This window comes from Artibeus jamaicensis, unplaced genomic scaffold (assembly GCF_021234435.1).
Source record: "Artibeus jamaicensis isolate MK-2021 breed Jamaican fruit bat unplaced genomic scaffold, CSHL_Jam_final contig_497, whole genome shotgun sequence".
NCBI lineage: Eukaryota > Metazoa > Chordata > Mammalia > Chiroptera > Phyllostomidae > Artibeus > Artibeus jamaicensis.
Window position 1 is genome coordinate 11356380 of NW_026521863.1, and position 13982 is coordinate 11370361.

At 47.3% G+C, this 13982-nt stretch overlaps 1 protein-coding gene across 10 annotated transcripts in view; it reads right to left on the reverse strand.

Moving 5' to 3' along the window:
• The window catches only part of PLEKHG1 (pleckstrin homology and RhoGEF domain containing G1), a 201796-nt gene that overhangs the window by 9295 nt on the left and 178519 nt on the right, over nt 1-13982 (reverse strand). For all 10 annotated transcript variants that reach the window (XM_053668704.1, XM_053668703.1, XM_053668709.1 and 7 more), the window contains 5 exons: nt 11690-11723; nt 9297-9374; nt 7673-7711; nt 5581-5603; nt 313-1945 (listed from right to left, as the gene is read on the reverse strand). In XM_053668704.1, coding sequence (XP_053524679.1) covers nt 313-1945; nt 5581-5603; nt 7673-7711; nt 9297-9374; nt 11690-11723 — 1807 coding nt within the window. The remainder of the gene's footprint in view (nt 1-312; nt 1946-5580; nt 5604-7672; nt 7712-9296; nt 9375-11689; nt 11724-13982) is intronic.

Below are 13982 nucleotides of genomic sequence, written 5' to 3' on the forward strand. Positions count from 1 at the left end.
CTGCCTAATGTGTCCTGAGTCTCATATCCTTAGGGCACCCTCACATATATTCATACGTCTGTAGTACATTTCGGACACTTCTCCTGCTAATGTGTCTCGTGTCAGTCTGATTATGAGCCCAGCCAGAAGAGCTTACAGAGGTGGGAGGAAATTAGATTTGTGACAGCCCACATGAGTGACCCTGTGGTCTCCCTCTGAGAGACGGTACCTCTGCGTGGCAACGTTCTCACGGTTTCAAGGGCACCTAGCGCCTGAAAGCTGCTCTCACATCTGACTCTGAAGAAGGCAGGAAGGCAGTGTGGAGGCACTTACCGATGGCAGGCCCTCCTTGCTTCTTGTCTTCCAGGATGGCCGCCAGGTCTTTGTGCACAGATTTTTGCTGTTGGCTGGCCGGTGGCTGCTCCAACTCCGGGCTTTTCACTTTTAAAAGCTGATTTGCCTTCTTGATCTTCTGACTGTACTGTCTGGCCATCATAAACACTCTGCTTTTGGTCTTGTCTGTGGTGTCCACCCCGGGGTCAGGGTTGCCAAGGTCCGTCTGGGACAGACTGCTGTTGGCCAGGTCATATGGGTTCTCCACGGGAGGCACTTCGCTGGCCAACGGGAGCTGGTTCAGGCTCAGAAAGGAGCCTTCTTTGGATATGAGGTCTTCTTCCAAGGGGCAGCTGGCCCGGCTGTCCTGCAGCGGCGTGAGGAGGGCCTGGCGCTCGGGGAGCGAGAGTGTCCACAGGGCCCGGCCCGCATCCCGGCTCAGCTCAGGCGTGCTCTCGGCATGCAGCCGGTCTTGCACGTCATCTTTGCTAACGGGAAATGCCGCGAGGAGCCGGTCTCTGGCTTTGACTTCGTTTTTCTTGATGTAATTTTCCAGGTCATTCCAGATTTCGTCGACTTCTTCAGACAGCCTGTCCGATATAGACTTATCAGCAGCGAGAGGCAAGTTGCAGCTGAAAGAGTTGTACAGCAGACTCAAGTAGTCATCGTCAGAGGGCCCTGGCTGGCTAGGTGTTTCGTCCTCGCCGAACTGGAGGCTGTCCTGGGAGACAAAGGGCCTCAGGCTGTCACAGCAGGCGAAGTCGGCGTCCAGACCCAAGAAGGTACTCCTCCTGGGACGCTGGAGGCTGCTGCACTTGAAACCCAGCGAGGGTGGGTCTGGGAGCCTGATGGTGTCGTAGATGTTTTCCTCACCCACCTCGAGCTCACGTGTGCTTTGGTCCGCTGCCTCTTGCCCTGCCAGAGGTCTGTCTCTGTTTGTGTCCACAGGGCTCTTCCCGTGGCCAGCCTGGCTTTTCGAGAAGGCCAGCTCCGGTGTGCTCTTGGGTCGAACAGAGTCCCTGGTTGACTTCGGGGGAGTGGATTCAGCTTCTTCCCGTTGAGCAACCATTACTTTTAAGTCCTCGTAACTTATGTTGTCATAGACGTGGTCTATATCGTCAAGGGTCAACTCTATAGCTGACCCGAAAGGAGTCATCCCGTCCTGCCCTTCTGTTTTAGGGCCATTCTGCAGTTCCCTGCGGGGACTGTACGGAGAGCCATCGCTGTCCCTGATTCTTATTTCGGGAGGGCACGTGTTGCTCTCGCCGGCACTGCTGGCTCGCCTAACAACCCTGTGGCCGGAGCTGGTGGTCTCTGTGGACTCCAGCTGTCCCATGTGCCAACTGCACGGGCGACTCGAAGTGCTATCTTCACACAGTCTGCTAGAGTTCAAGTCCGAAGAGGAAAAGGATGGCACAAACATCTGGTAATCATCTTCATCGTCCTCGTGCCCCTGTGGGGACCGTCGACTGGGAAACAGGGCCTGCCTGATCTGGTGGTCCGTCCAGATGTTTCTGACGGCTCCACCCCCTCGAAGCACGCTGAGGATGGCAGAACCGCTGGGCTGGCCGCTCCTCTGGGCAGGAGACGGCCCTGCCGAAGTCCGCTGGGGAGACCTTTGCTCTCGAGAGACCTGAGGAGGATGGAAACATATTGATTGAATTGCAGCACCGTGGACACATCACTTACAACAGTCTCCTGTACTTGCACGTTGCCCCTCCCACTAGACTGTAACATTCATAAAGAAAATGATCAATAAACATTGTTGATTTTAACTGAGTTGAAAAGCACTTCAGATTCTTGCAAAAGGGGCAGAAAGGACAGGGACTGGTATTTGCTTAGAAATGAGCTAGGCCATTTGCAGACAGCCTCCAAACTTGATGTTCACAATCACTCCGAATTAGATACGATGGTACCAGTTTCATGGGAAGGACATCTACGTTCATAAGAACTCAGTAACCTGCTCTCAGTAGTCAGTAGAAAGGCTAGGACTCAACCTCAGGTCTGACTCCAAACCCCTTACCCCAACGCAGGAAATCAGCTAACTACAGAAACATCCTTGGTACTTCCAATAATTCCGATGTGGGCTTGGCAAATAACATTATATAAATGTACATATATAGATGTCAAGGGCCACAGTATCCAGTTTGTACATGAGGCTTGACTCCTAGGAGTCTTAATGTGGCTTTTGGTGTCCCAGGATTCCCTGTCAGTGATCTGACTGCATGTCCCAAGGGTTTCTCTCAACTCTGCAGACCAGCCATGAATCCGACTAGTACTGCCTTGGTTTATAGGTTCTAGGCAAAGGGTCTTTGTTGCAGAAATGTCATTTAATCTACTGTTGAGCTACTGACATTTTTACTGGCTTTCAAAATACATGTAATTAAGTAATATTTAGATGCTCATTGGGAAGTGAACTGTGAGTGACCTTAATGACATCTAATCGGAGAACACAGTGGGGTCTTTTATAACTAGCAGATGGGTCTCAGTACCGCAGACTGGGAGCCGATTGCCCGCTGAGGCCCCTGTAGGGTAAAGATTCGCTTCAAAGAGTTAATTTGGAAGGGCTAAGACCAGGTCAAAATAATTACTATCAGGGACATATTTTCTGATCAAAACACTGCAGTAACCAATTGGAAATGTCAAATGAGCAAGAAGTCTTCATTACTTGTCAATGAACCTGGGATACACATTGCCTTGGAACATCTACCTCTCACTATGTCTGTCTGTCTGCTTGCCCATCTGTCAGGGAGGGAAGAGAAAAGTAGGCAGGGCAAGCATAAAATTTCATCCTGAATGTTGTTATTCTATTACAATTTTAAAACTGAAAAAAATCCAATTAGTTATTTAATCTTGTGTTCATTAATGTTTTCGCAGAGTAGAAGTGTGGACCCTCTGAGGTCCAGGAATGAACGAATGTGCACACATGGACTCACGTGCCCCCACGCAACTACACACCGTCTTACGTTCCATCTCTCTCGTTCACCCTTTGGTATTTCTCCCCTTTAATCTTACCCAGACCGCGCTGGTATGTTTATAGAATATAGGTGCCTGGTAACTACATTTTATAAATAAAACAGGTCAGTATTAACTAGCTAACTCACAACCAGACACTTTGAAAGTAGAGCAAGACAATTTTGTAAATAGCCAAAAATAATACCGTCTTAAAAACCATCCCAGAAAAATCCCAAGACACTTTAGATACTTAGGAAACCTGAGTTGGTAATATCGAAGTGTGTTTGTAAGGTAATTCCACTTGAAGTGAAGACAGCAGTGCTTCGGAAGCTGAGATTTTACATCCAGCACATCGTCAGCAGACGGGAGGAGCCCTCGGGTTCAGGAATAACCCGTGTGTGGGCTGCGCAGAACCTAGAAGCACGGAGTTTAGACCCCAGAGTCTCACTGGAGCCACGGTGACCCTTCCGCCCCTGGTGCTCCGCATCCTCAGATTGTGGCTATTTAATAATAATAATAATATGGCAATAGCTGTCACGTATGAAGTACTTGCTTCCTGCCAAATATTGTACTAAGCACTTTTAAAAATGTATTATCGGCCCCAGCTGGTGTAGCTCAGTGCATTGAGCGTAGGCCTGTGGACCAAACAACCAGGGTTCGATTCCCAGTCAGGGCACATGCCTGGGTTGCAGGCCAGTTCCCAGTAGGGGACACACAAGAGGCAACCATACATTGATATTTCTCTCCCTCTCTCCTTCCCTCCCCCTCTAAAGATAAATGAATAAAATCTTTTAAAAAATGTATTATCGTATTTAAACTTTGTAACAATTCTGTAAATTAGAAAACTAAGTCTTGGTCTGGTTAACAGCCTGCCTATAGTCACAGAGCTCGTCAGTGGCAGAAGTGGGTTTGCATCCGTCTCAGTGCACGGCTTCTGTATGCGCTTAACCTTTCTCTCTGCCCCCCATCTGTGTGTGTATGTGTGTGTGTGTACAGACACATACATATACACACACGGCATGGGGATATACATTCTGGGAGAAATGATGAGATATTATCAAGGACCGTGTCCTGTTAGGACCTCTTTCGTCATCATTAATCTGTTCTCCTGGCATTCAGTGTATCTGTTCAGTACTATTAGGAGTCGGAATTTTAGCACTAAGCAAAAAGTACATTGGTGTTTTAGTTCCCTTTTGTTTTCAGATTTCATGGAATTTAGCTATTTCCCATTTAGAAACTTGGCTTGATCTCTGTTGTAGAAACTTCTTAAGAAGCTCTTGAGACTGTCTCTCTGGGACTGATAGAGTGACCCCCCATCCCCAGGGCCCGGCAGGCTTGGCCCCACCCGTTTGCTGCCTTAAAGAGCCGGGCACCCCGCCCCCACCATGACATTTGTTTATGAAAACAGACTAGGTTAAAAAAAAAAAATCTAAATCTCGTGTCATATTTCAGGACAACCAACCAATTAATGCTGATTTGTTTTAAAAGTGTTCAAACAACAACAACAAAAAATATGCACCTACCTGAAGAACACCTCCCTGCCCTAATTTTAAGAAAAATCCCCAAGAGATAAGACTGTATGGATTTTCAGATATTTGACAGGATCTAACTATAAGCTGCAGCCTTTGTTAACAGGGTCACCCTGGCCACGAGCTATAAGGCATGGTACAGTGACAGTTACATCCTTGTAGACACAGAGCGTTAAGCAGGAAGTCACAATTGCTTCTCTAAGAATCGTTCATTCAGACAATGGACCAGGAGCCATTTGGGGCGAGGTTTACTTCGGTCAGGGTGCAGCAGCTACACTTCGAAAGTCGAATCTGGGTACACATCTTCCAGTGGAGCCTGCCGTGTTTACTCCCCACTCCTAGCTTTTTATCAGGAAGAAAAATCAAAAGTGTCTGTAGCAAAACTGCGTTGTATGACATGGGATCCCACCTCTCACACCAGCAGAGGGCCACGCTCTCAGCAGGGGATCTTTGTGCCTGAAGGCTAAAGCTCAGAGAAGGGAGCAATACCCAGGACCCAAGCACCTGGGTCTCACATGGGCAGAGGCCCAGGGCAATGTGGGGCGAACAGCTATCACGTCCTAGGAAAACCTTAGGGCTTCTGAGAGGTGGGGCGGAGGGATGAAGGAGGGACTGCCTTAGTCCTGAGAGAGGAAGCCGGAGAGATAATAAAGATGCGTCCTCACCTAACTCTCCTTCAAAATGTGATATAATTCTTTACATTTGCAACACAGGCTGGAGATGAGATATATAAAAGTACCTATAAAAATAAACATTTCAAAATAAGAAACGTAAGCGTGCTTACCTTTTGGATGTCTTGTGCTGTTCCTGAAAAACAAAAGTTATTTTTTTAAGTTTGTGGATTAAAAATGTATCTCATATACAAGTACTCATATTTTATAGGACTTTTACACTTATGGTTCGTAATTAAAGCCCAAGAGGCTTCTGGGCCCTTTGGACCAGATTCTCAGAAACTGCCTTGCAGTTATCTTGGTTATATGCCCTGCACTACGGGTAGGACAACCTTATATCCACCTGAGAATCATCATTCCTAATCCCTGAGAGCGAAGGACCAGTTCGTGTTAGTAAGTTTCAAAAGCCACCCCCCCAAATATGTATTACCTGAAAAAATGCCACATAGCCATGGAAATCATCTAAACATAAGACATTGTATTGGCTACAACAGAAAGACACGGCATTTATCAACAGGGTCACCTTGGCATTGTGCCGATGTACACCTGGAATTCTACACCTGGAATTCTAGGGATCGATTCATGGAGCCAAATCCTTGCAGGGACTGCTACAGACACCTGGATCATGTGCAATTCATCTTTAAAAATTGCTTAATTAAAGAAGCCTACAAAGGAAAAAGGGACCAGCCAGCGGAGGTAACTGAACGTCACAGTGTGATGTTCCCACTGCCAGGTCCCTCCCTGCTGCTCCCATCCCACCACAAAGCAAAGTGTTTGTTTTTAAAACAAAGGTGCAACATGCAACATTGCATTTCCTGCTAACTATACGTGGACACACTTGTCAGTAGGTAGAGATGTGCTTCCTTCTTTCTGACAGCTGCAGAATATTGCCCGTAATGCACATTTTAAATGTAAAGGGTATCACCACATCTTGCTCTAAAACAGTTGCAGAAATGTACACGCTAAGAGTTTCAAAGTGCATGATTTCCTACATCTTTTGGTCAAGCTCATGGTTCCCCTCCTCTATTTATCTCATTTAAATGTATGAATTTTCTGGTTACTAACATGGGCGACCATTTACAAATTTTATTGGCAGTTTGTGTTTCTTCTGTGAAACTGCCCAGTTATATTGTCTTTCTTTTAAAAAAGGGTCCTTTGTCTCGTCTGTTTGATACATAAAATTTCTTTTTATAACACGGATATTAATCCTTTTATGCCTGTTAACTATATTGCAAATGTTTTATATCATTTGGCTTTACATTTTATATTGGGGCACTTATATGAGGCAGGAGGACCCCCAAATCCCCTGAATTATCTTCTGGAGGGTGGGCCTCTTGCAGCACAGGCTTCCCCGACTAGGTGAGTGTCCTAGGAACCCATCTGTGTCAGTGCACTAGCTGGTGTTGTTGTGAGAGGCTGCGTTCGGCTCCAGTGAATCTTTTCTGAAGACTCTTTCAACACGTTTGCCCATTTCATGATGGGTGATTTACGAGCACACCTGTCCACACCTCACTGAGTGTTCGGCAGTTTTTGACCCAGAGTGGCATGACTGCCCTTCCCCACCCTCCTTATTCTCCTGATTATGCCCCAAGCAATTTTTTTGTTGTTTCTGTGGGTGAAAAAAATCCTCAAAGGGAAAGGTTTTGCTGGTGTGGAAGAGGTGAAACAAATCCTGGCACAGCACTAAAAGGCATCAAAATCAATGAGTTCAAAAAGTGTTTTGAGCCCTGGCTGGTGTGGCTCAGTGGGTTGAGCGTGGGCCTGTGAACTGAGGAATCGTGGTTCGATGCCTGGTCAGGGTGCATGCCTGGGTTTGCGGGCCAGTTCCCAGAGGGGGATGCATGAGAGGCAACCATACATTGATATTTCTCTCCCTCTCTCCTTCCCTTCCGCTCTAAAGATAAATGAGTAAAATCTAAAAAAAAACAAAGAACAAAAAACAAAACTGTTCTGAGCAGTTGAAAAAACATCTCGATGGGTGCATTGCATCACGCAGAGAGTACTTTGAAGGTGACTGAGGTTGAAACATGTAAGAATAAAAACCACAACTTTTTATAAATAAATTCAAGTTTTTTGGGGTCCCCCCTTGTAGAAGTTAATCCAGTCTGTCAATCTGTAATTCATCTGGTGCTTTTTTTTGTGCGTATGGTTTGATTTAATCAACATCAACAAGGATGAAAAAGAAAAGATTATTTTAGGACTTACCACTGGTCTTCAAAACTTTATGTGATCTTGAAGAAGGTTCTGGGAGAAAAAACAAGGCCAGTGTCACTTGCAAAACCAAATCGAGAGTTTTTTCCTGTACAAGTAAATGATTAATTTCTGGGCAAATTATTCCAGCTCTAGATACTTTCCATCAGAGTCACCTGAATCGCCACTGCGTGGAGATCCTTAGCAGCCAGACTCTTGCCTCATCAAAGCTGTGAGACAAACCCTGGTCACGAGTCACGGAGAGACACCAGCCCTGCCATCCAGTGCGGCAACCCCTTAGCTGTAACTGCCACCTATAAGCTGATAATGCTCAATTTTATACCCTTGGGCTGCACCCCTGTCCCCAGCCTCGGACCTCACCGGCCAGCTGCCAGTCTGACATGTCCCAGAGTTCCCACAGACCCAGCCAACGCAGCGTGTCTCCGCCTTGGCTCCCCGGCTCTTCCCAATGCCTGCTCTTTCATCTGTATTTCTTATCTTGGTTGTCATCGACTGCGTCCTCCAAGTCACTGACCCGCACATTTGCCCAGTTTTCCTCCATCAGTCTCGTGGGCCCCAGTGGGGATCCACCCCACTCACTAGTGTCTGCATCCGGCCTCATCACCTCTCACCCAGATCGAAGGGGCAGCTTCCTGTCTGGTCTCCCTGCCTGCCTCGTTTTCCATATGAGCCAGGATTCTGTTTTTGAAGGGCAAGTATTTCATTGCTTGATATCTTTCCGTGGCTCGCAGGATTGAGCTCCAACACTGGGTGTAGCCTACGAGCCTTCCACAGTCAGGCCTCTCTCTGATCTCCAGCAGTAGGTATCGCTCTCTGTGTCACTTTGCCACCTCCACCCCCACGCCCACCCCCAGCTCCACCCCATGTTCCAGCCACTCAGAGCAACTGGCAACAGAGGTCCCATCTGAGATATGCTGTCTCACGTCTCCGGCCCTCTGCAGGAGCTGGTCCCTCCCCATCCGCCTCCTCGGCCACTGGGTTCCATCGGGGGTACTGCTCCCTGAAGTCCACTCTCTCCTTCCTGGAGGGCTGACCCCTCCTTCGACTCCCAGGTGGCCTTCCATCCGACCTCTGCTGCAGCTCTACCGCCCGCGCTGGTGTTCAGTCACTTTTTTTGACTTCACCACTAGACTATGAACTCCTTGCAAGCAGAGTCATGTGTATTATTTATTCTTGCATTCTGGTCCCCGGCGTGGGTTAGGTAGGTATTCAGTAAACAGTGATTCAAATTTAAAAAAAAAGAAAATCTGAGGTCTGTTTCAGCAACTGTGTGTTACAATTTTAAGTTTGAAGGATTTTGGCTATGTGTCACAGGATAAAATGTTTTCACTGGTGGTAGTACATAGGGTGTAAGTATGTGGGTGCTGATGGTAAGATGCTATGCAAAGCAAAATTACTTGATTAATATGTGTTACAGTCGATGGGGAAGAGAGAGTGAGGTAGAAAAGAGTCTTAGAACAAAACCCTGAGAGCCCCATCTCAGTGCAGCCTCAGTTTCACTCTGACTGGCCGTGAACTCCAGGACCGGAAAGAACACGCCTTTTGGTCAGATTGGACGGGACTTTCATGGCTGGTCCCTCCCATACCTATGACATTTTGACCACAACATTCGAATTACCGGATTTTCTCCTCGGCCGGTATGGGGTGGAAAGTGCCTTCGCCTCGCCCTCGGGGCCGTAACAGAAGCCTGGATAATCTGCAAAGACAATGCACGCGTCAGAATCTGGGTTCGACTGGGTTGGGGTTCCTATGCATCTACCCTCCTTCTCGGACATCACAGCCCTTCTTCCATAACTGGTGTTGAATATGCACCTCAGGACTTGGTTCATGTTGCGACTTCTGGGCAGCAAGTTAAGTGCTCGTTCTCTCTCTCTCTGACTTGCTACTGCCACTATGACCCACAGAGGTCAGAGAATGCCACTGGAATAAAACTCGGTGTGGTTGGATGTGTTACCCAGGCCCCTGACAGACGGCGGTGATGGGCTGCGGCGGAGGCCCCGCCAGGAAAAGCACCTGGAGCGTTCTGTGAGGCAGGTGTGCCCGGCGTGGCGGAGGACCGCCAGCCCCTCCTGCCCCGTGGGAGCATTCTCCAGTTCAGGGCCTGGTAATTAGTTTGTCTAGACTTGGCTCCTTGGAGCATGTGATGAGTGCTTTAGGTTCTCTTATCAGAGGAGGGCTTTCACTCGATTCCGCGGTTTGTCCCTCTGCCCCCGCTAAGGGGCACGCAGACTTTGGATTGAGGAAATCTGGCCGAGCCCTACAGCAGTGCAGCCCATCGGTGACATCTGCATGCTGGAGCCCGAGGGTGACAACTGAAGGATGGAGCTGTAGACCGGTGACCTTCAGACTGGGGTTAAAGCTCTTCAAAGGCATCAAAGTCTGAGACAGTTCTGAGGGTTATAAAGACTGCATATGCTTCTCCAGTGTAAGTGGTAAAGTTATATAAAGGAGGCTTTTTGGTCCAATGGACTGGCCAACTCTGTTCATACTCAGTGAAGTCCAAAGTCAGTGTAGGGCAAATAAGGTTATTTTCCTAGGCTGGGCTGGCCTCGTCCAGGTCCAGAAGAGAGACATGTGACACCAATTTGTGGCTTGAAATTATTCTGTGCACCATGAAATCTTAATGGAGCCCAGGAGCTAGCCCAGACCCTGGAAATCAGTAAGTAAATCGCTTCACTGAACGGAATTCATCGCAGTAGGAGCTGGCCTCTTCGGATCCACCTCTTTCCTCCGAATCCTCACCTGGCTGTTCCTGACCTTGCCTTCTCTTCAGAACGCTTTTATTAAAAAACAAATCTTAGAGACTTCCACTGAGTGGGGATTCAGAGACCCCAGGGCAGTGAGCCCCAGCGTGGTGCTCTGTGGGAATCATCCCTCAGAGTCTGGTGGACCCGAACCGGGGACTGCCAGCCACTGTGGCCGGGGCGCTCATCCTGGTCCTTCGGGAACACTTCTTTGATCTTCCGGAGGGTTACCCATCAACAGGTCGGAGGGTCAGTGAGTCTGAGTTTGCACTGGGGGAAAGGTTCCTGAACAGTAAGTGCCTTTGGAAGTTTCAAGCAAAAGTTTGTCAGGCCTGGCTGTCGGGCTTTGAAGTCATTGTTTCCCCTTTTCCTCCACTCAACCTGGGAGGTAACAGGACTGTGATAAGGGCTGCAGAACAGGGTCTCGCTCTGGAGAAGAGACTCCATGTTTATGCTCTGCCTGCTCGCAGAAGCCTAGAAATACAATTGCATGGCCGAGGCAGTTGTAACTTTGAAATGTGGGCTGTTATCAGGAAAACCAGAACTATCTAGTTGTCAGGAGGCCTTCAGATAATCAACACCCACGTTCCCTCAGTGGGTGAGGTGGGAGGTGGGCTGTGAGGCCTTACCGGTTGGTGGGGTGCTGGGGGAGACGGGGGAGGGGATGACCCTAGAAGGGCATCTTACATCGCTACCGTATTTTGCCACGTATAATGCACTCCTGTGTCTAATGTGCGCCCATGGTTTTTGGCCCAAACTGTCAGGAAAACGTCCTTTGTTTTAATACTGCAGTTCATTTATTTATTTATTTATTTACATTTAGAAACAAAACTGGTTATCGTGTTTCAGGATATTATTCTGCCTACGGATATGGTTATTACTTTCTACAGTTACACTTTGAATGCATAAACATAAATGGAAGAATAAAAACATTTATATAAACACATTATACCCATGTATAGTGCGCACCCTTATTTTTTCCTAAAAAATTTGGGCTAAAAAAGTGTGCATTATACATGGCAAAATACGGTAGTCAATACAGAGCCCTCACATGCGCCAGCCAGGGTGACTCAGAGAAAGCAGGAGTCGTCAGTGTGGAAGCAGACTGGTGTGTCCGGAAGAGGTAACACTGCTGATTGTATTTTCTAAAACCAGAGAGAGCTGCTACTTCTTACAAGTGACATTGTTATAAACTTTCAGTTAGAAAAATGTGATGGATACAAATCAAAAACGAAATTTCAAATTCTGTAAAGAAAACTGGACTTACGAATGGCATCCATTTCAAGTATTGCTTGCTTGGCCTGAAAGAAAGAGAGTGTAGCTATCATTGCAATGACCTTTTCTTGGGGGGGTGCTTTAAATCACCAATCCTGATATGGGTCTTAGCCCACCCGTAAGGGGTTTTTGAAGAGCTTTTAAATAAATTCATTCTTTCTTTTAGGCATTAACACATAGTTCAGGGGATTCAAACAGAGAAACGCCCCCATGTGGGGAGTAGATGCTGCACAAGGAAGGCACCAGAGCTAAACCTCAGTTCCAACCTGGAAGGAAGGAAGGAGGGATGGAGGTGGGGTTGGAAGACCAAGGTGGAGAGAAAGAGGAAGAGAGAGAACAGGAGAGAGACAGGGGGTGGGGTTAGGTGGGAAGAGGGGAAGAGGGAAGAGAAGAAATAGGAAAGGGTTCACCCAACAGTTCCAGAACCTGGCTGATCGTTGGTACCTGCTGGTCACCTTGTTATAAAATGCAGCTTTTTGCTCCCCAACCCCGATCCACTGAACTCAGCCCCCACCTGCTGAACCAAAAGCCCAGGGGGTGGGGCCTGGGATCTGCACAACTGGTCTTCCCTGCCTCACTCAGAAAAGATTGCTGGGAGTTTGCTGTTTCCCGCCTTCCAGATGCTACAAGATGAGCATCAGCTAACTCTCTACAGCACCTCCCACCTTTTGTGTGCCCTGGAATCTCCCAGAAAGGGACTTGGTTTGTGATGCTGCTCCGGCACTTGCTTGGTGGTTGCTCTCTCATCTCTGAACGTGCTCCCTCCACCTGAAGAAGGTCACAGGGCCCGCCTGCCAGAGAGGCTGCTGGAACCCAATGCTACCCACTGGGCGTGGAGCCCCTGGGCAACCACTCCCCCCCCAATGGGCCTGAGGACCTTGACTTTCACTTCCTCCACACACACTTCTCCCCACCTCTGCTTTGAGGCTTGGAAAAATTGTTACTGTTGTCATAAGTTATTAATATTTCAGGGAATTAAAAAAGATAAGATGATTACCATAACTAACTGCCTGAGGATTTAAAAAGAAAGTTAGGCTGGGTAGCCTTTCTTGCTTCTTTAATGTAATTTTCTTTTTTCAAGGGTAATGTAACTGAATCTACACACGTCATGCTAAAAATTACTTTACAAGTTCTTTTCCTTGTATTTTGCCACAATCTGTGACATCATAGTAAAAATATTTAGACTAAGTGGCAGTCATTTTTTTCTAATGAACAGGGTAAAAAAAAGACTTGATCCAGCCTCCATAACTTGGAGAAAACACACTTTTGTTATAACACTGTTATTTTGTAGTCCATTCAGACTTTGAGATTACTCGTTGGAATTCATTTCAAATGCAAACGCTCAGTTTCTGTGTAGTGCATGTACAGAGCCACGGGAAGCAGAAGTCTCTACTTTCACCTTCTCAGTTAATCTGGACAAGAGTCAGCTTGTATACCACGTATATGAACAGGCCATACAACTATTTCCAAGAACCTTTTTGGCATTTATAAACTTGACCTTAAAGTGCTATTCCCACATTTTCCACTAGGCGTCAGCCAGGGACCATCATTGAATTAAAGGACCGGAGCTGGTGGGCGGAACTACACTAATGAATTTCCAACAACTGTGTTAGCATTATCAGACTGGTGATGCATTTTCTGATGTTAAAAAATCCCCATTATGCATTTCCTTTATTTAACAGGAATACATTTTGATAGTTTTAAGAAAGAAGAAATAGTCAAGAAAATAAGTGAAAATCCAAATTAATAATCTGCTTAAATAAACTAGAAAATTACTCTAACACTCCAGTGGCTAAAGTAGATGAAATAAGTGTGTTTTCATCACCACCGGAAACAATGTGGTGAAGGCCAGCTCTCCGCAGCCAGACAGACCTGGGCTCGAAGTTGGGCTTGGCCATGAACTACCAGCTGTGTATACACAGGGGCACTTTGCTTAAAGTCTCTGAGCCTCTGTTTCCACTTCCCCGAGGTGGGGAGGAGAAGGCCTCTCTCAGCAGGTGTTTTGCAGTGGGTGAAACAAGAACACGAAGTACTGAGCACAGTGTAGGTGCAGCTCAAGGAGGGGTAGCTGAAAGAGAATTTTCAAAGGACGCTGGCTGAAAAGTACAGTCCTCCGGCGGCCATTTTGACACATAGAGGAAAGTCTGCCTGGAACACACACACCTGGCTGGCGTGGGAGAAGGAGGACGGGCATGTCAGCTCATCTTGTTTTGTCATGGCCTCTAATTGCCTTTGGCAGATTGGAATTTCCAGTAGACCGGTAAACATAGGTGGGGCGTATCAAA